Source organism: Diadema setosum, chromosome 10, assembly GCF_964275005.1.
Source record: "Diadema setosum chromosome 10, eeDiaSeto1, whole genome shotgun sequence".
NCBI lineage: Eukaryota > Metazoa > Echinodermata > Echinoidea > Diadematoida > Diadematidae > Diadema > Diadema setosum.
Window position 1 is genome coordinate 6,026,011 of NC_092694.1, and position 22,573 is coordinate 6,048,583.

Consider the following 22,573-nt stretch of genomic DNA (forward strand, 5'->3'; position numbering starts at 1 on the left):
CGCATAAGTTTAACCCAGAGACGCCCAGTATTGAATAAGTCTGTATACGGTATTAAATCGGCATAGCGCTAACTAACAGACATGTATAATCATGGACACGCAGAAAAAACAAAACAAACAAACTCGACATTGTGGTGTTATCATTCAACACACATTTGGACATCCCTATGTCAAAATACCTCCCCTCCTTTGATACCTATGATTCATGGCTGTGGTTTTCACGGTCGATATTACTATAGCTGGTCTATATATCCCCTCTCTGAAAAGTACTCGTGTGATTGGGTTCGCCATCAATATCGGAGGCGAAGTCGGCGCTCTTTTCGATATTGAATTCTACTTGGTATATTTGCAAGGTGCTCAGTACGTGACAGAAGAGGGGAACACAAAATAGATGTCTATTTACCAAGAACCGCGACGATGAAGATTAATCGTTCTAGTACGCGCCACACTTGTCCTTTCCCGAGACGTAGGCCTTCAATATTTTCGCCAGTCATCCGGATATCTCGAGTATTTTATCAGTGTCGCGAGTATTAGGATACAGGTGTACATGACGCCTTTGATTTGTTTTATTAGAAGTGCCGTGAGCAACAGTTCGATCCATACAACAGACATCAGCAAAGGCTGCACTCTTAACAACAAAAGTAGCAGTATATACATTGTATAACGGCAATTTAGTGTTTGCTATTAGAGGTTTAGTGTAGTTGATGTTTTGATTGAGGTGATGACGCTTATCTAATCACTTTGAGGAAGATTTGGTATACATGAAAACAATCTAGTAGTAACATTAGTAGTGGTAGTAGTAGTGGTAGTAGTAGTAGTAGTAGTAGTAGTCGTTGTTGTTGTTGTTGTAGTTGTATTAGTAGTGGTAGTAGTAGAAGTCACTAGAGTAGTAGTAGAAGTAGATAATAGTAGTAGTAGATGGTAGATAGTAGTTGTAGTAGTAGTAGTAGTAGTTGCAGAAGTAGTGATAGTAATAGTAGTGGTAGTAGTAGTAGTAGTAGTAGTAGTAGTAGTAGTCACTATAGTAGTAGTAGAAGTAGATAATAGTAGTAGTAGATGGTAGATAGTAGTTGTAGTAGTAGTAGTAGTTGCAGAAGTAGTGGTAGTAATAGTAGTAGTAGTAGTAGTAGTAGTAGTAGTAGTAGTAGTAGTAGTAGTAGTAGTAGAAGTAGATAATAGTAGTAGTAGATGGTAGATAGTAGTTGTAGTAGTAGTAGCAGTAGTTGCAGAAGTAGTGATAGTAATAGTAGTAGCAGCAGCAGCAGCAGCAATCATTATCTGTATGATTATTGTATTGTATTCTGTACAATAATGAAAGATAATCTGATTATCAAAATGTACCCTACCACTGACTGCCACCAGACAACAGTGGATTGAGTAGATGTGTCAGCACTACTCCATGCCGGCCTAAAGCATGGGACCAGATTAGTATAGCCTAAAATACTAGTAGACACTACCATTTAAAAGTGGGTGTCTATCTTCCAATAGACATGAACAATCCGTGCTTAACGCTTAATGGAAATTGAACGTCTGCTAATGAAATTTATCTTAAGTAATGGGCTATTCAGACCAAGAACGTCATCTGATTGGTAAAAAAAAAAAAAGTGGTAAAGATACCTTTCTTTGCATTTAATGTGTTAAATGATCTAGTTCGTTCATGAAAATATATTTGATTTCAATGCAGCAATTTAATGAATAAGAATAAATTAGAATAATAATGAATAGTAGGATGATAAACTGAAGGACATGGATACAAACTTTTTTTTAAAGAAAAAACAATATTTTATGTTCGTATTATCTTTTTCTTTTTTAGTTTTTGTAATGATGAATAATTTTATGCTTGGACAATATGGTAAATGATGTATCATCACGTTGCCGATTGATCGATTGTGATTCAACACAAGGGGCAATTAAACACTGATACCGGACGTAGAAGTCTATAGGTGGGGCTGTACAAGGGATCACGATGAGATGACTGAATTATTTCCTTCCCAAGCCGAATCAATGGGGTATACCCGGGCGTCCATCCTACATGATACGGACAAAGAGCATTGCACACCGCTTCACGCTGCCGTAAATGGTGGATGCGAACAGGCTGTCGAGCTCTGCCTTCAGTACGGCAGCCGTCTCGACGTACAACAGGTAAAACAACAGTCACAGTTGCCTCGAAATTACATCAAGTAATCACGCATGCATTTTTTTTTTATTTTTTATTTTTTATTTTTTTTTGCATTAAGTTATCCGTTCTCCCTTCTATTTTTAAATCATTTCCCCCCAATGCATGTGGTTGACACATTGCGCCTTTTAGCTGAGAAATGTGGCTACGAGCGATGGCAGCTGTTGAATTTTAAGGACAAGGAGGAGAACACGGCGCTGCATTCTGCCGTGAATGGCGGGTGCGAGTCGGCCGTGCAGGTGTGCCTGGAATTCGGCGCCAAATTGGATGCCCCGCAGGTACAGCGATCCCTCCCGATAATTCATTGGTGTTTGTCACACAGTGTGGTCAAAAAGTGGCACGACTTCTTCCGGTTCACTCACATCATTTTTGCCCCACCTCAGATCGTGGCACGCCTTCTAACTCCCCACCCCGCGTAACAAATCCCCCCGTCCAATTACCCCCCCCCCCTAATTCCCTCTCTCCCTTCCCATTTCTTACTTCTGCTTTACAAAGCTCAAAGGAATCAAACCTGACAACTCTAATTGCTCCCTTACTTCACTGTACCAAATTTCTGCACCCTAATCCTTGCTCCTTGTGTAGTACATCACTATAAACTGAAATGCCATTCTATATTCAGGATGACTTCAAATAACTAAACGAAATCTACCACTCAGAGCAAATGTTTTATTAAAACTCCATCTCTGATGGAAAATGGGAAAAAAACATAACAGTACTCATATTTTAGATGTGTTTTAGATCTGTAACAGATAAATCAAATTTGTAAATTAGACAATGTTACAATGGTATCGCATCACAACTCGGGCATCAGTTTGAACAAAACGAAAACTCAAAGAGAAATTTGTACACGCAATTCTTACAAATATCACTCTTTTCCCATTTAAATTCAAAACTTTTTAACTACTTCACTGCCTTATCTCAGTAGAATTTCGTTTGAACTTCGTCAATTTATTTGATTGTACTCTACGAAATAACTGTTCTATAGAATGGCTTTTCACTCCAAAAATGTAACATGTTGTCATGTTTGTGCGAACACGTGACTTTCCTGTACTACTTACTCTCTTTTGCGTTGATTATTTATATTTCTTGGCTGTAAATGACTAAGTAATCATCATAATAACGATAACACACACCCGTATTCTTCCAAAGTCTTTGCACATAGATCAATAATCAACATGATTGATTTAATAGAATGACACGAACATGTAAGAAATTATTCTCCAACTTTGAGGAAATCAGGTCTCAAGTTACAGTCTGCCAATTGAGCATTATGATTTTACTTGTATTTAAGATTTTTTATAACTTTAGCGTTTTAAGGGATGAAGGGCCAAAAACTGATTTGTGTGTTTTTTTTTAATGTAATTACAATACTGTTGTAAAGTGAGCCTTATAGATATACGAGTATGAGTTGCGACAAATGATAATGATAGATGACAGAGACTTGCATTTATTACGAAATATATAAGCAGTATGAAGCAATATAAAGACTGAGTCGAAACGTATTTATTTCTTATTTCAGTGAAATCCGTTGCATGAATATCTTGCCAAATGAATTTTATTACGTGAAGAGAAGTTGGTCCTGAGTTAATAGATGCATAATACAAGTAAGTTATGTTCCATTTCTCAATCTGAGATTCATTTTGTTGTTATTGTCGTTGTTGTTGCGTTGATTTCTACTGCAGGACGAATTAGAAAAATATTCATTTTTTTTTTTTATATATTGAGACATGCGAACTTGGTTCTGTGAATGGACTATTGCGCAGTCAAAAAGATGGTATAATTTTGGTTGAGATGGAGAATCACACTTAACTTTGTGAGATATCTAGAAACTACAAATTTGAAATATTAAAGATATTAAACAGTGTACAATTCTAAGAGGAATTAAAAGTTTATATGATGAAAGTTGTTATTAAAATGACTGATATATCAAAAACAAAAGAATCCGAAGTACAACAAAATGGTCTTGATAAAGAGTTGATTCCGCCTTTAATTAGGACCACTTGTTTTGCTTTTCTGCCATTTAAGAACTAATTTTCATCAAATAAACTTTTAATAATAATTCCTCGTAGAATTGTATGCTCTTTGATATTTCATAAGAGTGCTTTCTAATCATTTCGCAAAAAGTAAAAACCTGCATCCTTATCTCAAGCAAAACAGTACCATCCGTTTAATTCTTATCTTTTCAGCTCCTGATATGAATATTCCATCTTTGATTTGATCATGACTTCTAACCACCTTTCAAGTTTTTGTTTGAATATTTCTTGTCATCCTTTAGTCGCTTGCAACCCCCTCCGTTTGCAGTGAATTTTCATGTTCATTTCACAGCTAACTTTTTTGACATTTTGCACTTTCTTGTAATTCACCATGTTTACAATTATCATTTGAGTTGTTGATATTTGTCGCTCTTTCAAGTCTCATTTCAGTCAAGTTTGTGTCCTCGTAAATATAAAAAGTTGCATTATTATCAACAACAACAATAGAAGCAAATGACATATCAATCTGTGGATGTTTGTATCGTAAGAACTGTCTACATTTCTTTTCTTTTCTTTTATTTTCAGTCGCTGCTTAAAATTTCAATCACGAGCCATGACATGATGACTTACCAGACTGTTGATTCACTACTTGTGATTAAAGGGATCGTATAGTTTTGGTTGAGACCTAATTTCAGGTTTCTAACATTTTTTGGTGAGATAATGAGAAACCTCTTATAAAATATGAAAGAGCATTTAATTCCATGAGGAATTCAACGTTTATTTGATGAAAATTGTTTTTAAAATGGCTGAGATATCCAAAACAGAGCGATTCTAGTAAAGTGTGGGACCCACACTTTATTACGATCGCTTTGTTTTACTTTGTTTTTGGATGTTTCAGTCATTCCAAACCCGATTTTCATCAAATAAACTTTGAATTCCTCTTAAAATGGTATAATCGGAACTATTTCGTAAGTGTTTTCTTGGTATCTCCAATCTCGCAAAAAGTTAAAACCCAATTCTCATCTCCACCAATACTGTACTATCCCTTTAAATGATTGTCATTCTGTGCTAACATGGCTAAGATGCATGGGATTTTTAATTTTACCTAGTGGTTGGTTGAACTGAGTGCAATATTTGAGATATTAATCGTATATTAGTTTCACTCAACAGGTAAAGAAATGATTATAACTAACATTACTAATCTCAAGGAAACGGTTCTGTATTCGGATTTGTTGTAATAATGGTTCAGGGTCTTGTTTGGAGCTTTTTTTTTATCATGAGCGATTCGTTTTGAAACTGTGACCTTCACTCCAAATACCTTGTCATATATGATGGAATTATTCATCATGTGATATTTCACATCGGAGATGAAGCCAGAAGAACTATTCGCAAATATAGATCTTTACATGATAATCCATGCTAACAAGAACTACTATCATGTAATTGAAATTTGATATTTTTTAATGCTATTATTAAACCTGAATCCTTGGTAACATTTTTACCACTTGTCATAACGCTGTAATATCTGGAAAAAACCCGAAAATGCATGATAAATCATGCAGCCATAATTACCAACCCATAATCATGATTAATTAAGTCGGACGGAGGTTTCATTAACTGGAATTCTTCTTCTCCGCCGCCTTCTTCTACTTCCTTTTATTCTTCTTCTTCTTATCGAAGAATGTCAATATTTGCTCATGGTTACGGAGTTCCGCCGCCGACAAATATTGTGGAGCAAATCTTAGTCGACATTATGCAATGGTGCCAAGATATATTACCCATCCGATAGGACAGATTCGGAATTTAGTATAGTGTCTATACCTTCTTTTATACGACCACCGCACGACGGTGCTTATCCGGTGGTGTCAGAAGCCGCCAGCCTCATAACATCCCTTCTTGAAGATGAGTCAGCATTTTATGACCTTCTGCTCCAGATGATTGGGACGTAGGCCAGTCACACAATGAAATTTATCGAGTAACATCTATCATAATATTTCAGGATTTGATGAGGATTCCTTGTCCCAATGACGTATCTTTCCAATGCATCACATTTTTATCTTCTCCTTTTTTTTTTCTTTTTTTTTTCTGGGGGTCCTTGTTTTGAATTGATCAAAGGCGACGTCATTCGTTGTTACCAGGTTACGATTCCCTGCGTAAATGTTTACGTAGCCAATTCATTCACAGAAGCTGTTTAGCAGGCAAGAATACGAGAGAAGCGCCTTCGCAAACTACAAAACAAAATTAAACCAAACAAAAGAAAAAGAAACACTACAAACAACTACTTGTAGTGGTTAGGTACATAGGAACATTCATCTTAAAATAACAAAGGAAAGATGCACATTTCATGCAGCCACACAAGGTGACTTCAGACTCTTTTGAGATAGTTCAGTAAAACTACTTAAAAATCTAAGTTGACAGAGCTAATGAAGATATTTGTGAGAAAATAGAATCAATTTAGATGAAATTTTGTAATCAGTCTTATAAATAGTAATCGAATGTCAATGATAAGATAAACGAATATGTAAATAGTCTTACTATTTTCCAGGATAAACTCCACTTTAAAATACTAATTCTTCTGTAAATGCATTTTCACGAATGTTCTAGGATAACAAAAGCACACCTCTCCACCTGGCCTGCGGTCAAGGCGCCCTTCGCATTGTAGAAATCATGCTGTCCAACTACAAGACATCAAACACGCTTAGTATGCAGGATATCGAGATGAGGACACCGCTGCACAAGTAAGGAGCTCGCTCAGAAACGCATGATGCTTAGACTATCATTGAAGTCTGGTGGAGTAAAAACGATGTCGCAAAAAAAAAACCAACAAAACAAAACAAAAACAGTACTGCCCATAACAGCCAGTTATTAAGTGCCAAAGAAGTATAGTGACAACTGTGATAATAAATGATAATAAATTATAACGAAGTCCTCGGTAGCGGAGGTTCTCTTTTGTTATATCGAAATTTCGTTAAATCTACATAGTACTTTCATTCCATTGGTTTCTTTCCAAATACTATCTGTTAATTTTGTAGCATGAGAGTATAAAAGTCTTTTTTGTGTGTGTGCTCCCTTGTACGTTTGAATCTCACATGGTATTGTATTCTACAGGCCTACATTATAAGCCCACGGTATGCAGTTGGTTACCTCCCTCAATTAATACTTCGATGTAACACAGCTAAGTTTTCCGAGTATTTATAGAGTGATACTCTTGACCTAAGATGTATTTGAACTTCTCTCCATTTTTGCATCGTAGGGCAGCCATGTTTGATCACGTGAACGTTGTGAGATACTTACTGGAACAAGTAAGTATGCCCCACCCCCATTTGATATCAGCGGCGGTGATGATAGCAAACACAGAGTAATAACAGTTTATGATGTTTGAATGATAATGCTGATTTAATAGTAACATTTAAAAATGTTCAACAACACATAGTGTTGATGTGAGGAACATGTACACTCGCAAAAAAAAAAAAAAAAAACTCATAGCAAGCCTGCTAACATTCTGATTCATTATTTTCACAGTTAATGTCTTCTGAAATCTTGGTTCTTTGTTGAATGACGTTTTCCCCGACTACCCTAATTTGTACACATTGGAATTTAATTGTTACATGAACTCGTCCGTGTTTCCGAAGGAATGAGGAAGAAAAAAACGAATAGAGGGTCTAGCTGGGGGTACTGGAAGCAAATTTTAGTAAGTATTGGGGCATGAATTATATCATTAAACAACATAATTTTCGTGTGTTCCAATTCGACTCATCTACTCCAGGGAGCCGAGCTGGATGTACCAGACATCGAGGAGCGTACCCCACTACTCCTGGCGGCGTCGCGGGGCGGATGGCGCTCCGTTCAGCTGCTGCTGCAGAGAGGCGCTGATTTCTACATAAAGGACGGAGAGAAAAGAAACCTCCTCCATATCGTCATACTACATGGAGGCAACATCCGGGATCTCCGAGTCAACGGTGACCTCAAGGTAAGAGTTAAAGGTCATGGTAGAACAGCTCAAAGGGAACTTAATATCAGAATTATGCTTGACTATGCAATGGTGCTAGTAAATGTATGCATGTGTTTCTTTTAGATTTTGTTTTGGTTTAGGGGGTTTGGGTCATTTTTGTTTGTGTGTGTGTTTTTTAACGTGTGTGACGTCATTTGTCTTTAAAATGATGTGCCCTCTTTCGGTAGGAGCACGCCTTCGCCGATCTACTGAACGAGCGAGACTTGCACGGCTGTACGCCGATGCACTACGCCACCCAGCGGGGCAACATCAAGTGCGTGGAGAATCTCATTGACCTCGGGGCTACGGTAAACCTGAAGGACAAACAGAAGCAGTCTCCGCTCCACTTCGCGGCCAAGTGAGTCAACTCTCTTCCCACCATCTTAGATTTCACAATACACCATCACCATGTTCATAATTATTATGATTATGTGGGGGCACTGTGGCATAGTGGATAAGACTCCCGACTCCCGATCGGAGGACCCGAGTTCGAATCCCGCCCAGTGCTTACGTCCTTGGACAAGATGTTTTTACCCACTGTGTCCCTCTCGACCCAGGTGTATAAATGGGTACCTGGCAACGCTAGGGTAATAATAATAGTAGGGCCCTCTGGTACAGCGGTGGCAACACTGAAGAGGTTACCCTGGGTAAATAAGACCTTATTATTATTATTATTATTATTATTATTATTATTATTATTATTAGATACATATCCATAGATTATTCTCTTCGTAGGACATGCAAACTTGTCCTGATCGAAACCAAGTTTTGACTACTGCAAGAGAATCAGTATTGTTATATATTGTAAGCAATAACAGCGCCATGATTCTTGATTACTGGTAATAGTTTTGATTTAATGATAGTAGTATTGGCAGTTAGAGTGATAAGGGTAGCGACATTGATACTGATAGTAAAAATGCACGGGGATAGTAATAGTGATAATAACCGTAATAATGATACCGGCATCGGTACTGGATGATTTGGTACCTAACAAGAGTTTAAGTTATTATTTGTTTCCACAATCATAAAAAAGGACGACAATTTACAGTTAAGTATTTAAAAAACAAACAAACACATACTTACGAAAGATACTTTGTCTGCAGCCAGCTACTAAGTGATTTTCCTTGTTTCAAATAATAGATACGGTCGTCTGAATTCCTGCAAGAGGCTCCTTGATAGCAAAATCGGGCCGAACATCATCAACGACACAGACGGTGAGGGGATGACTGCCCTTCACATTGCCGCCAGGAACGGCCATCAGAAGGTGGTGCAGCTGCTTCTGCTTCGAGGCGCCCTCCTACACAAGTGAGTCCTTTATTTCTCTCCCATAGCCTGCGTTTCGATATTTGATGTTGTAGGGTTTACACATCGATCCGTATTAAGGCAAATTGCATCATCGTTGATCCTGATTGGAGAGCTGTCCCGCTTCAATTCGACATAGAAACCGATGCTAAGAAATATGTTCTATGTTTGCTCTAGTGAGTGATTCCGTTAAAGTATGCCTAAAAGTTCTTCTGTAAGAAAGACAGAAGCTTTTTGAACCCAACAGTGAACATTTTATCAAAATTGGATAAAATCAATTAAGTTATAAAATTGTAACGTTTTCATAAATTTTTGCAAATTAGTTCTCGGACAGTGAAATGAATGATTATGCAAACGAGTGAGAAGGTGTGGTCTTCATCTCATAATTTCCCATTGATTGTTGATCGTGTACAAAAGAATAACGTGTTTTTTTTTTCGGCAAAAGTATGCAACATAACGTTCAATTCCTGTTTTAACAAAAGAAAATAGAAATATATACACTTTCTTGTTCAAACTATATTTCAAGTTGAGGTGTAAGTTTCTTTAATTTGTCTTTTCACAAATGAAATTTGTTAAGATCGCTACTGCTTATCTCAACAAAACGTTTTGTCTTGTTGATTTACAGATCAGCAGTTGCGATCTTAAAAAAAAAAAAAATTCATTTGTAGAGGGAGACAAATAATTGAAGAATTCACACGAGTCCTAAATCTTCACCTCTCTGAATGATATCTTTCTTTCATATTATTATATTTCAAGTTGTTAGTGAATGAGGTCATCAATTGACTAATTGCATAATCATATTGATTATTCCAGAAAAGTTTCTCGAGAAAATTAGAGAAATTTTACAATTCATAACTTCTCCGAAGAGAAAGTTTGTCGGGTCCAGGTTATGGGAAAATACAAGTATGCATGTAGCCATTTGCCATTCCGAAACTGAATGCGAGTTCCTACGATTGAAGAATTTTGTACGGGCATTTACTGTTTTCCCCCGTACCATTATTCCAACCGCGTGTTCATATCCATTCAGTAATCAGTTTCCGATATTGTTTTACTCCTTAGGGATTACAAAGGGCGTACACCATTCCATCTTGCGGCAATGGCCGGATACCGGGAGACGATGGATATCCTACTATCCACACACGGCCATCTACTGGACCAGAAGGACGACACTGGGGTGTGTATCAATTGATTAAGTTTGATTTCAAATCAACAAACAAACATTCCACAATATGTGGGGCGTTAACCGAAGAACAGTTTACGCAATATAGTTTGCAATTGAGTGATGAAAGACGTGAGTGGGTGGGGATGATCCAACTATCTTGGCGACTGGACACACAGGTGAGCAGGGCATTTGTGGTGGTAGGTTCAATAGTCAATTCCCAACACCCCCCCCCCCCGCCCCGCCCCCCCCCCAAAAAAAAAACAACAACAACAACAACAGCAACAACAGCAACGAACAAACAAAGATCGGAGCGGAAACCCTTGGGAAGTCATAGGTATTCTTGTGTGGCGGTTGTTATATCGATGTATTGTGTGTGTGTGTGTGTGTGTGTGTGTGTGTGTGCGTACGTTTTAAGAGTCAAAAAGTGTGAATTTCATCCCCCACCCCCTTTGGCTTCCCGACCCCTGTCACATGCTGAACCGTCTCACTTGACACCTTCTCATTAGTAAAATGTTTAACTCGTGTCCCACCTGTGACGTCATAATCTAGTGTTCGCCCATTCTACTCGCCGCCCAAGAAGGCCAGCCTGGTGCCGTAACCTATCTCATGGATCATGGAGCAGCCTTAGACGTTACTAGCTGCTGCGGAGATGGTATCATGGACATTGTCTTCGATACACACAACAAAGATGTGGCCGTTGCCATAGTTTTACACACAAGGTAAGGATTCAAGGGGAAGAATACTTCTCGAGAGGGCTCAAAATGCATCTTCCCCCATTCTGAATTAATGCTTACGATTCATCAAAAGAGCTTGCCAAGAAACTTGTTTGGCTGACGCGATTTGCCAGGATAAGAGTTGTTCTTGAGTACTTTGAGATTAAGATATTTTTTTACCGTGCCAAGCCCCCCCCCCCCCAAAAAAAAAATGAATGAATAAATAAATAAATACCACCTTATTATCATGTTGACGATAATGATGTATTTCAAATTGCCTTCTCTCATTATGGTTCAAAGCGTTTGAAGCAAAATAGTATTAGGTCTGCAAATATCTCCCCGCAATACAATGCAATAGATTCACCTATAGGAAAAACTGTCGATCATGCCCATGGCATCGATCCATCGTATCATCACGACCATGAAAGTTCGATATCTAATCTCGATCTACTACACCAACCTCATATCTTCCAGGTGGGATGAACTTCTAGTGAGTACCATGAATAAAAACAATCCCATCGACAGACTGATTCAGCACATGCCTGACGTCTTTGCGGTAAGATTCTTTCTTTTATTTCTTTGATTTCAGTTTTAGATTTTTTGAGTGTGAAAAAAAAAAACCAACAGCATATTTATATTATTGGGTAACGTGGTCAAATGGGACGTATCCGAACGAATTCTAGCAAGAAAGTCACCAAGTTGAGATTGGGGATTCAGATTTTAACTTTTTGCGAGATAACTAGAAAGCCATTATGAAATATTAATAGCATACAATTCTAAAGAGTAATACAAGGTTTATTAGATGAAAATAGGTTTTGAAATGGCTAAGATATCACAAAAAAGTAAAATAAGAATGCCCTAAAAATGTGTGCCCCATCTTCTATTAGGCCCTCTTTGTCTTTGAATGTCTCAACCAGTTCAAAACCAATTTTCATCAAGTAAACTTTGTATATCTTCCTTTCATATTTCATAAGCAGTTTTTCATTATCTCACAAAGAGAAAAACGCTAAAACCTCTAAGCCCCGTCTCAACCAAAACTATACCATCCCTTTATTGGTGATATTGTTTGGAAATGTATTTCAGTAGAGGTCATGCAAGACGATATGAATTCATGTCATACAGAAGAGATAATTGAGAAAATTGAAATATCTGAAAAAGATTTTAGACAATAATGCCATTCAAGTTTAAATACCCATTTATGTGAAATACAGAATAATGGCATGCTAGTGATTTAGTATATGTTTCAATGTCTTCTCGTCGTTACGACGTTTTATCTCCAGAAAGTCTTGGATCGCTGTGAGACCCATTCGGACGAGGATCCGAGTAGTGTTGATTACTGGGTGAGTTAATGTTCCGCCTGGCAGCTAGATTTATGTTCTCTTTTTGTCTATATATTCCTTCTCTCATTCTGCATACACATTACGATATGCTTATGTAATATTCGTTATTATATATAGCATAAAATGATTTAGGGGTCAGTGTGGTATAGTTACAATAACATAGTTATAGTTATTACGTACATATACATTGCTTGTGATGATGAGTTAAACAGTTCCTTAAGGCGTAAGAAATGTAAACAGGCATGTCAAAATCTTTTCTATCAAAAAGCAGAACTGTGCTCGATGATGTTCTCCTTTTATTTGCTGTCGCAGTATAAAATGCTTCTTCATCTGAAAAAGATTCTAATTTGCGTTTATATCACGATCCCAAACTGAATTATCTCCTGTGTCTATACGTCTTATATGCCATGGATGAGCTAGGTCAGTGTTTTGCTTTACATTCCTTGTAACGTGGGTGTCATCAGCTCCTGGTTTGTTGATTTGCACTTCTTTTTTCTTCTGTTTCCATCTTTTCTCTCGTACAGCAAAAATTTGACTTCAAATATCTCCAACTTCCGGTTGAACTGCGGCGAAAATTCCTAAAGGAAGGGTGCAAAGTCAGCCCACTTTGCACTCTTAATGTAAGTATAACCGTTCATATTAGATCACAGATTTTGATTTTTTTTTTCGGGCATTAATAATCAGCAGCAGTTTATTTTTTATCACATCAAGAAAAACAGTGCTGTAAATTTCAGTAAATACATTTAAATGTATTTTCACTCAATAACTTTGTTAAATCACGTAAATTGACGTTGTATTTCATTCTTTAATGCAAAAGAAATGTAGAATAAGTAATAATAAGTAATAATGTAATAATAAAAAATTATTTCAGTTTGAAAGTTCAGCGTAAGTTTTTAAATGAATATAACAAATATATTTCTTTTATCTTGCAGTCAATGGTGAGGTACAATCGAGTCGAGCTCCTCTCTCATCCGTTGTCTATCAAGTATCTCGACATGAAATGGTGAGTTTATCTTCTTATCTTAGTTCAAGAAAAAAAAATCACTTAAAGCGTACAAATATATCTAGGAATAACTAGGAATTAAATAAAATGAAATTAATCTTTTCCACTTTTGTGTGTGTGTTTGTGTGTTTGTGTATATATGGAAGAGAAGGATAGAAACAACATTGTAAACTTATTGACAAATTGCCCTACATCGACGTAAATAAGCATCAAGCACTAAATAAGTACGAACCTACGACCTCCTGATCACCGGTGATCAGGAGGTCGTAGGTTCGAATCCTGCTCGAGTATGTACGCCCGTGATTTTTTGTTATCATGGCTACTATTAAAACACTGATCAATTCAGTGCTTATTTACGTCGATGTAGGGCAATTTGTCAATCAGTTGCAATGAAAACATCTTGACGGAAAAATTTCATGAATTTGAACATTGTCAAAGATGTAAGACAGAGATTGACTGAGGCATTGAGGAGAGAGAAAAAGAGAACCAGCATTTGCAGATATATCAGGATTTTTTGAAGTTTAAATGAAATTGTATTTCCTATGATGAAATGATGTACGCCAGGAGAGGCCACCGAACCATTGGCCGCAGAGTGGGGTTTCAGTAACAGAATTTAAATGGCAATCTGGATTTTTTTTCTGAGCGTCAACAAGCCCAGTAAATGGTCACTGATGATATCTATTTCAACGCATTTGGAGCTAACGCACCAAGTCCACTAATGGTCAGTGACAGTATAGACCATTTCTGCCCATTTGGAGCGCAGTGTGACTTCATTGTAAGTCTCTAAGATTTCCACTCTTGGTCTACACAGAGCATCATTTCTCGCCATATCAAGTGCGGCGCGCTCTACTGTCTTCATTCCTGACCACTGTTTGCTTCCATAATACAGGCGATCTTATGGCGCCGCTTGCCACACGCTGTTCATTGGAATCTACCTCGTCTTTCTCGCCATGCTGACGTCATTCGTGTGCTCGACCGACCCCACCCCAGTTGTCAACAACACGGATATGAATGAAAAAGACTGGACGACTGACCCCCACATGTCTAAGAAAGTAAGTGTTGTATTGCGTCTAAAAGCCTTTTGCAGGTGGGGTGAGAGGGAGGGGAACGGGGACTAGCTTGTCCGTAACAATTGACCTAGGGCATCTATAGCATGGAATTGGAAATTAAAAGCATCTGGCTATTATTTTGTTTGTAAATCATGTTATTATGTGCTGCAATCAAAGGTATACAATGGGTAATATTGTTAAAGGGTTCGTGGCAAAGACACAGGATGTAATAGAGATCATCCGTTATCATAAATTTTCATAAAATTTCTTCAACAAATTTGCTAGCTTAAATCACATATTGTAATTATTGTTTCTTGTAACAGAATTTCACTTCTTCCTTGGAGCAATCGCCATCTTGATGTTACTCTCCTCTTCTCCATTGTTCTTGCAGTTAAACAGCTCCCTCTACATTTGCGCGATAGTGCTCACCTGCTTCTGCTCATTCAACATCCTAAAGGAATTAGTGCAGGTAGTCCAACAGGTAAGCGTCACCTTTGCAGACTATACAGCGATCCGACCTGGCCAAAGAGATTTTCCTCAGTGGTGGGGAGGAGAAAAATCTCTTTGGACCTGGCAGAAAAGTCCCAGTTGCGCACGCGCATGCCGAATGCACGGCACGAGTGGTTATTGCGGTGGGCGCAAGCCGGTAACCACATTCACATGCATTCACCATACACATGCGCGCACGGGACACCTGCAATAATGGCGGGTTTTGCTGTCAGGTCGAATCGGTCTACAATAGTCTTCTCTGTGTTCTCTATAACCTATGTAAAATGAGAGTGAGTTTAATTTGTTTTTGCAACTACGTCTGCGTAAAAGAAGGGACGTTAAAAAAAAACTCAAGAGTGCTAGATTTAGAATCGATCAGCAGTTTTATCAGAAACGCAATAAGCACCCCACTGACAACCAAGCATGTAAAATTCAACTTCTCCAAAAAAAAAAAAAAAATTAACCATAAAGACACGAGCTTGGAGAGCACTGTATCCAGAAGCATTCATTTCTTGATGCCGATGTCTGTGAGATGGGAACTTTATGATATTATGAAAGTAGACTTAAATTTTCATTCATCGCAGTAGACACTTCTTTGTAGAATCGGTTTTGATATGGTTAATGCAAGGTAAACCAAAGAACTCATAGACGGAATATTTCGTTGCGAAATTGGTAATTTCGTCGACAAAATGACCGTTTCGTTAACGAAATTATCATTTCGTGGACGAAATGTTCATTTAGTTACAAAAGGTTGTAATTTCGTTGCAAAATAATCATTTTCATAGACGAAATGACTGATTTCGTAACGAAATATTCCATGCGACACTTGGCGCTCCATGATTTTTGTCCATGGTTTAAACCATGGTTTCATAATATGTACCACCTTCGTGAATTCGGGCCATAATGTATCTATAGGCGAACGGACAGAGAAATAGAACGGAAAACATAGAGACGCTAAAGCGGATGTAAAGGGGGAGGATTGTGCTTTGCCAGTATTGTGATACCTTTAATAGTAAGCAAAAAGCATAAACTGAAAAACCTTGCTCCCTCTCTTGTTTTGCGGCTCCTCGATGTGCACGCAGCAATGGAAATACTTCATAGATCTGACGAATTACCTGGAGTGGACACTCTACATCTGCACGATTCTCTACGTGGGGCCTTTCCTGAAAAAAGATGGGACCCCCTCATCGCACTTTCAGTGGGAATGTGGGGCCGTGGCGATATTCTTGGCTTGGTTTAACTTCCTACTCTACCAACAACGGTATGTCTGTAATGAGTATCCCCACCGAAGCTCTACCATAATGACTGACATTGATCCGTATCGAGATCATCGTCATAAGATTCTGTTTTCCTTTTATCTAAAATAGGGAAACATGTTGCCTACATGACAAAAAAAAAGCTACTACTGTTGTGGTCATGATTAAACCAAAATGTTATTTTTTTATGTTTGGGCAATACTAACATCAACAGTTGATCTCCTTAAAGAGTTTGAAAATAAAAAGAGGTAAACGCCATATTTAAAGCTTTTTTTAAGTCAAATAAAAGAATATCAAATTTGTGTAATGATACTGCATCCGTCACATAAAAGGACAAATTTCTGAAGATATCGAAGATACTGCTAAGATTATCACATGCACCTTCATTGTTTTCTTTGTTTTTTCAGCATCTTCAATCTCAAATATGTCGTGTTGATAAAGATGGATATGTCTGCGTCGGTTTTTGCATTTAAACGCTTCAAGTAGGCCCTACATAGAAATAATCATATATAAATGATACTGATAGTAATGATAGAAGCGATGAAAGCCATGATAATGATGATGGTGTAAAATGGATAATGATAATGATAACGATGATACTGATAATGATAATGATATAATAATAGCAGCAATCATCACACTCATCAATATCAATCAATTCAACCATGCTAACCCCTGCCTAAAATTGAAAAATGTGTGTTGTTGGTGATGTGCGCTTACCTTCTAGACTGGGGACCACCGGCATCTACGTGGTCATGTTCCTGCACATCCTGAAAACCCTCATCAGGGTCGTCTTCGTGTTTCTCATCCTCGTCATCGCCTTCGGCATGTCTTTCTTCATACTCATGAAACAAGAGGTATACTTTATTAATTCAATCTAAATGATTTTATTTCCATATATAGAGTGATACAAAGCAATATACACAACGCTTACATGAGTACATAATATGTTAAGGAACATTGAATCACAGTTTCAACAAAGCATTGATACAATTATGAGTATATCAGCTTTTTTTCAGATAAATAGACAAATACGCAATGGAATTTCAAAGAAGAATTCACAAGAGAAGCATAACTTGTAAATTTGTGAATTACTCTAGGAGATGAGGGCATCTCAAAATCCGTCAAGGACTCTCGTCAGGCAAAATAAATGAAGTCCCTATTCGTGTCACAGTGTGGTTGTACATTGCACATACAATAATTATACCTAAACAATGCTCTGAAAAAGCTAAGACATACTCTCAAGTCTTCATATAAGGATATGATAACACGTGGGACCAGGAACTACCAGTTCTGTTGAGTGTTTACATCATCAAATATATCCCATATTTCACTGAAGATCAACTTTAGGGATTAAATGTTTTTCTTCAGTTACATTTGTCTCATAGTGAACTTTTTTTATTACACACAAAAAATACTCAAATATTTTCACTTTCACTTAATAAGAATGACTGTCTAATTGTTCAAACAGGCAAGTTTGAAATAGAGCGACCAGTTTGGTTAATATACGGTATTTTGTTTGTTCTCTGCCAATGTAGACCAACAATGCCTTCGCCAAGCCCCACCTGGCGATTGTCCGTGTGATGACGATGATGATGGGCGAGCTGGACTATATCAATTCCTTCGTCACGCCTCTCTTTGACGCGAAACCGTACACCATGCACTATTCGCAACTCTCGATCGTGTTTCTGCTAATCCTGTGCATTCTTCTTCCGATATTACTGATGAACCTCCTGGTAAGGGAGACTACGACTTTTCAAAGCTCATAGCTGCATATTACGTACTGATAAATCATCAACTTCTCTCTTCCATTCTCTGTCTTTTTACTTTCTCTATCTTCATCGTACTTTGCATAGTCTTTTTCTTTTGTTTCGTATTCTAAACAGCTTTTGAATAATGTCTCTTTTTTAACATTTTTGTAGGCCAATGTACATAATTTTTTTTTAACATAACTTATCATTTAAATATGAGATTCGTTATTCCTTTTAGTTTGTTTAAATTTGTTTGTAAGTGTCTTTTTTTTTTGGTCTGTTTGTTTCTATGGTTCTTTATTGTTGTTGTTTAGTTGTTTGTTTGTTTGTGTTCTGCGTGTACAAAGTGAGCGAATATTGGCGATTTCTGGTTTCTTGCAGTATAAAAGTGTTCGTTAGAAACCCCATGCCCAGTCATTACAAATAATTAGATCTAACATGGTTTCGTACTCCCACAGATCGGTTTGGCCGTGGGCGACATCGCGGCGGTCCAACGCGACGCACAGTTGAAACGACTGGCCATGCAAGTCGACCAGTACACGGGTCTGGAGAAGAGACTACCGATGAGCATCATCGAACGAGTCGATAAGGACTGCATCGTCGTGTTCCCCAACAGAAATGGGAAGTTCTTCTGGAAGGTGAGACTAAGAACCCTTAGAATAATTTCTAGATTTCTTATTTTATTGTTTTATTTCGTTCTTCTTTTTTGCCGTTGCCGTTGGTCTGTTGAGATATTTTCCTCTATCAAGACAAAGTTTAGTCTGAAAGTGTAATGATCAACAATCGACATCACATTGGATGGTACCGAAACCCATGTGCTTTTTTTAATAGAATGATAGCCATTTTGATGTTGTAAGGTGAAATGCCCATGAAGCAAAGGCTGGGGAAATGACGCAGAAAGCTCCTGACTTAAAAATAGATGGGTAATGTTTGTTTTAATATTCTACAGGTTCGTTAACCCAATTAAAGGCCCATCATTCCGAAGGTTCGTCGTTCCACTACACACAGATTCAGTATACGTAGATGTTGGTTAAATCGAGAATGGAAAGAAAAATACGCAAGAAAGGTACCTTATTCCGAAGGTAGAGTCAATCAAAAGATAAGGTTTGTCAATCCGAAATGAAAAGAAAGAGTGCGTACTGATTAACCTCATTTTGTTTCGGATTAATACACCTTTTGAATTACGGACCTTCGGGATAACAAACTGTAAACAGAAGGAATATCCCAATAGATACATGTATATTCAGGAAGACCAATTTCATAACAGCACCGTTTCATAAAAGTTGCCAGCCCTAATAAAGATTGTCAGCCTCTTACCATTCCCATAGTAACAGTCTGTGCGCAGAGCTTCTCAGCCAATCATAACCAAGGATTTCACTGGAGTCGTCGAGGCTGCCAACTTTCATAAAACGATACCCAGATCTCTCTTCCCTTTCTTGTTTTAACCTTCGAATGAGAATGCGTACAGAGTCATTCTAACCATTTATGTACATGTCGGTAAATACTGAATGCGTGCTAATCGTTTCAGAGTATGCTGCACACGGCGATGAGATTCAATTCGTCGGGTGAGGGTATCTCTACTCGGTCGACAGAGGGCGAGTTTGATCCAAGACAGATGCACGGCGAAGTCTGGAAGCTGAAGAAGCGGTAAGAACTGAGTATTCACTTTCTATTAATACACTGCGCAGTCAGGTCCCATAAACTTTGCGCAGATTTCAATAGATGCTTACACTGCAGTGCCAAGACAAGAGCTGGGGGGTGGGGCATGAGCCTTACAGTGGCAATTGCCCAAGATTATTTTAAATTGTCTGGCTTCTTTTTTTTTTTTCTCGCTCTCTCTCTCTCTCTCTCTTTTTGGGGGAATACGTACATACTTTTTTTTTTTAATAGAACGGTCACTTTCCTTATTTGATTTAAACGAAAATGGCTTATTTTTTGTAATGAAAATGCACAGTAAAGGCCTACGGTAAACGAGAGCACTAGTTATCGAAAATACAACTGACCCATGTAGAAAATGACGTGCCATGCGCGCCCCTACTTTGCGTACACAACATTGACTTCCATGAACGTTTGTTTCAAAAAGATTATTACAAATCTAGCGAATGCTAATATTTCTGAAATATGTGATGCTATAGGGATTAAAAAGAAATAGATGTTTTTGTTTTATTCCACTAACAAAGTGTCTAACACATTTATAAGTGTGCATACGCACACAATCATACACGTATTCACCATAAACGTATTCACCGCCACTGTACTCCAGGGTTCCACACTAACTTGCATTTTTGGTTGCCTATTCGAACCACTAAACTCTTTGCATTTGAAATCTTGTTGCCAAAATAAAAGGGCAAATAAGATTAGTTCTACAACTTATCTGCCCAATTGCCCAACCAAAAATAGCCTTTTTGGAAATTTGGTGGTCTGACATCAATCTTTAGTGGCCCCGGACCACCGTGCCACTGCTGACAATATCGAGCCCTGCATTAAAAACCAACATACTATACACATCCCAATACACTAACATAATCGCCATTTCTGTCCCTTCATCTGCTCTGTGACAGACTGAAGGATATGTCAGGTCTGATGGAGAAGCAGTACGACCTTCTGCGTCTCGTGGTGCAGAAGATGGAGATACGATCCGAGGCGGACGAAAAAGACGAGGGAGTGTGTACAGACCTCTCCACCTGCCGACCAAGGTACGATCTTCATCGTTCAAACGTTACCATGGTTACCCCTGCAGATACAGTATGCCCTCGTATCCACTCATCAAGATGTTTAGAATGTAACGTTTCACGGCTAGGTTGTATTTCCCGTAGTAGGGGCCACATTTTTTTTTTTTTTTTATTGGGGGGGGGGGCTGCGGGCTAGGGTCAATGGTAAGATGGGAAGAATCTAAAGATTACTTAAATGCCACTTGGGAAGTTGATTGTGCATACATCCTTGATATTATGAGATTAATCAATTCAATAACAATGGGTCAACTACTGCATGCAGCTTTGATCATATCTCGTGAATGGTACTGCTGATAACAGGATTATCTTTTAAACTATCTATCACACAATAAAGAAGAAAGCGGCCTTTAGCGATAAACCAGGTAAGAATCTATCTTGGCACAAGTTGCTTGAAAGCAAAGTTTGAGGGATGCTTGGTGTCATCGTTTGGGGCTTTTTGATTGGTTTTGCATGCATTGCTTTCCGCTTAATGTCTTAGTTTGGTTGGAAGCCCTACACCCCATTCAAATTGACTGTCATCCAAACGAGATGCAGGGCTAACAGTTGCCGGTTCATTTTATAGTCTATAGGCACAGAAAATTACAAGAAATGTCATAAAACTTTTATATACTTTTACGTATTTTTGGGAAACAGAATCGGTAACAATTCATATAGGCTTCCATTTATGCGCACAAACTAGAAAATATAATCCATCTTTTGCCGGGCTCTGTTGCTAAAAGCTTTGCATTTAAACGCAAGTCGGATGCTTTTCAACGGGGCCTAGATTATTCTGGAGCAAAAAGGATTTAGCGTTGAATAGTAATGGTGACTTTAAAGAGCAAGGGGTTTCTAGATCATATATTACTGCTAAAAAGTGGGGGAAAGATATGCTGCTTTAAATTCCGTATTAAGATTCTTTAATTTGTCGTCTTGATTTCAACGCAACTATCCCATCCCCCAGCTTTGCTTTCAATATTTATTTTCATTTAGAATCTGACGTGGATTTTTCCTGTATATAAGCTTAGTAGTTTCTTTACTGAAAAAAAAAATGCTTTCTTGCATGTGGGAAGTGGGATGAGTGCTATTTTTGACATACTGTATGTCCGTTAGAGTTCTGGGTTGCATTGCTAATAAGGGATTTTTTTTTTTTGCCCTTTACCTACGGCTCATTGTACTTGCATGGGAAATTTGAGATACAAGCACTATGGCTATGTGTTTTATCAACCTGGCAAAGCAAGTGGTTCCAGCCTCACATACAAATGAAAGGGAGGGAGAGCTAGAGGTATACACATAATCGTGCATGTATAATGCCTAACGCTCGTAAATAAATGAAAATTGGACATTAAAAATGTAGAAATAGGAAACTATTTTCTTTCAATTTTTTGTTTCCATCTTTCCCTTCCTCTCCCTCTTTCTTTCTCTGTCTCTTTCTCTGTCTCTCTCTATTTCTCTCTTTCTCTCTTTCTTTCGTACGATGCATTTTATTGACATATCTTTGCATTAAAGACCATGAATAAATCCACTGAAACAGTTAACATGCTTAATCGAAGACTTCAGTATAATTTCATCGATGAGAAATTATAGTTAAAGGGATGGTACAGTATTGGTGGAGATGAGAATTGGGCTTATAACTTTTTGCGAGATACCAAGAAAACAT

The 22,573-nt window shown here is 37.9% G+C and overlaps 1 protein-coding gene across 1 annotated transcript in view; it reads left to right on the forward strand.

The window, feature by feature from the left end:
• The window catches only part of LOC140234443 (transient receptor potential cation channel subfamily A member 1-like), a 40,460-nt gene that overhangs the window by 16,650 nt on the left and 1,237 nt on the right, over nucleotides 1-22,573 (forward strand). The window contains exons 7-26 of the mRNA XM_072314488.1: nucleotides 2,309-2,454; nucleotides 6,754-6,887; nucleotides 7,403-7,451; nucleotides 7,916-8,119; nucleotides 8,332-8,498; nucleotides 9,281-9,445; nucleotides 10,502-10,616; nucleotides 11,154-11,323; nucleotides 11,792-11,873; nucleotides 12,598-12,657; nucleotides 13,182-13,277; nucleotides 13,590-13,660; nucleotides 14,550-14,712; nucleotides 15,101-15,190; nucleotides 16,281-16,459; nucleotides 17,182-17,311; nucleotides 17,993-18,190; nucleotides 18,664-18,843; nucleotides 19,734-19,852; nucleotides 20,767-20,901. Of these exons, the coding sequence (XP_072170589.1) occupies nucleotides 2,309-2,454; nucleotides 6,754-6,887; nucleotides 7,403-7,451; nucleotides 7,916-8,119; nucleotides 8,332-8,498; nucleotides 9,281-9,445; nucleotides 10,502-10,616; nucleotides 11,154-11,323; nucleotides 11,792-11,873; nucleotides 12,598-12,657; nucleotides 13,182-13,277; nucleotides 13,590-13,660; nucleotides 14,550-14,712; nucleotides 15,101-15,190; nucleotides 16,281-16,459; nucleotides 17,182-17,311; nucleotides 17,993-18,190; nucleotides 18,664-18,843; nucleotides 19,734-19,852; nucleotides 20,767-20,901 (2,653 nt within the window). The remainder of the gene's footprint in view (nucleotides 1-2,308; nucleotides 2,455-6,753; nucleotides 6,888-7,402; nucleotides 7,452-7,915; nucleotides 8,120-8,331; nucleotides 8,499-9,280; nucleotides 9,446-10,501; nucleotides 10,617-11,153; nucleotides 11,324-11,791; nucleotides 11,874-12,597; nucleotides 12,658-13,181; nucleotides 13,278-13,589; nucleotides 13,661-14,549; nucleotides 14,713-15,100; nucleotides 15,191-16,280; nucleotides 16,460-17,181; nucleotides 17,312-17,992; nucleotides 18,191-18,663; nucleotides 18,844-19,733; nucleotides 19,853-20,766; nucleotides 20,902-22,573) is intronic.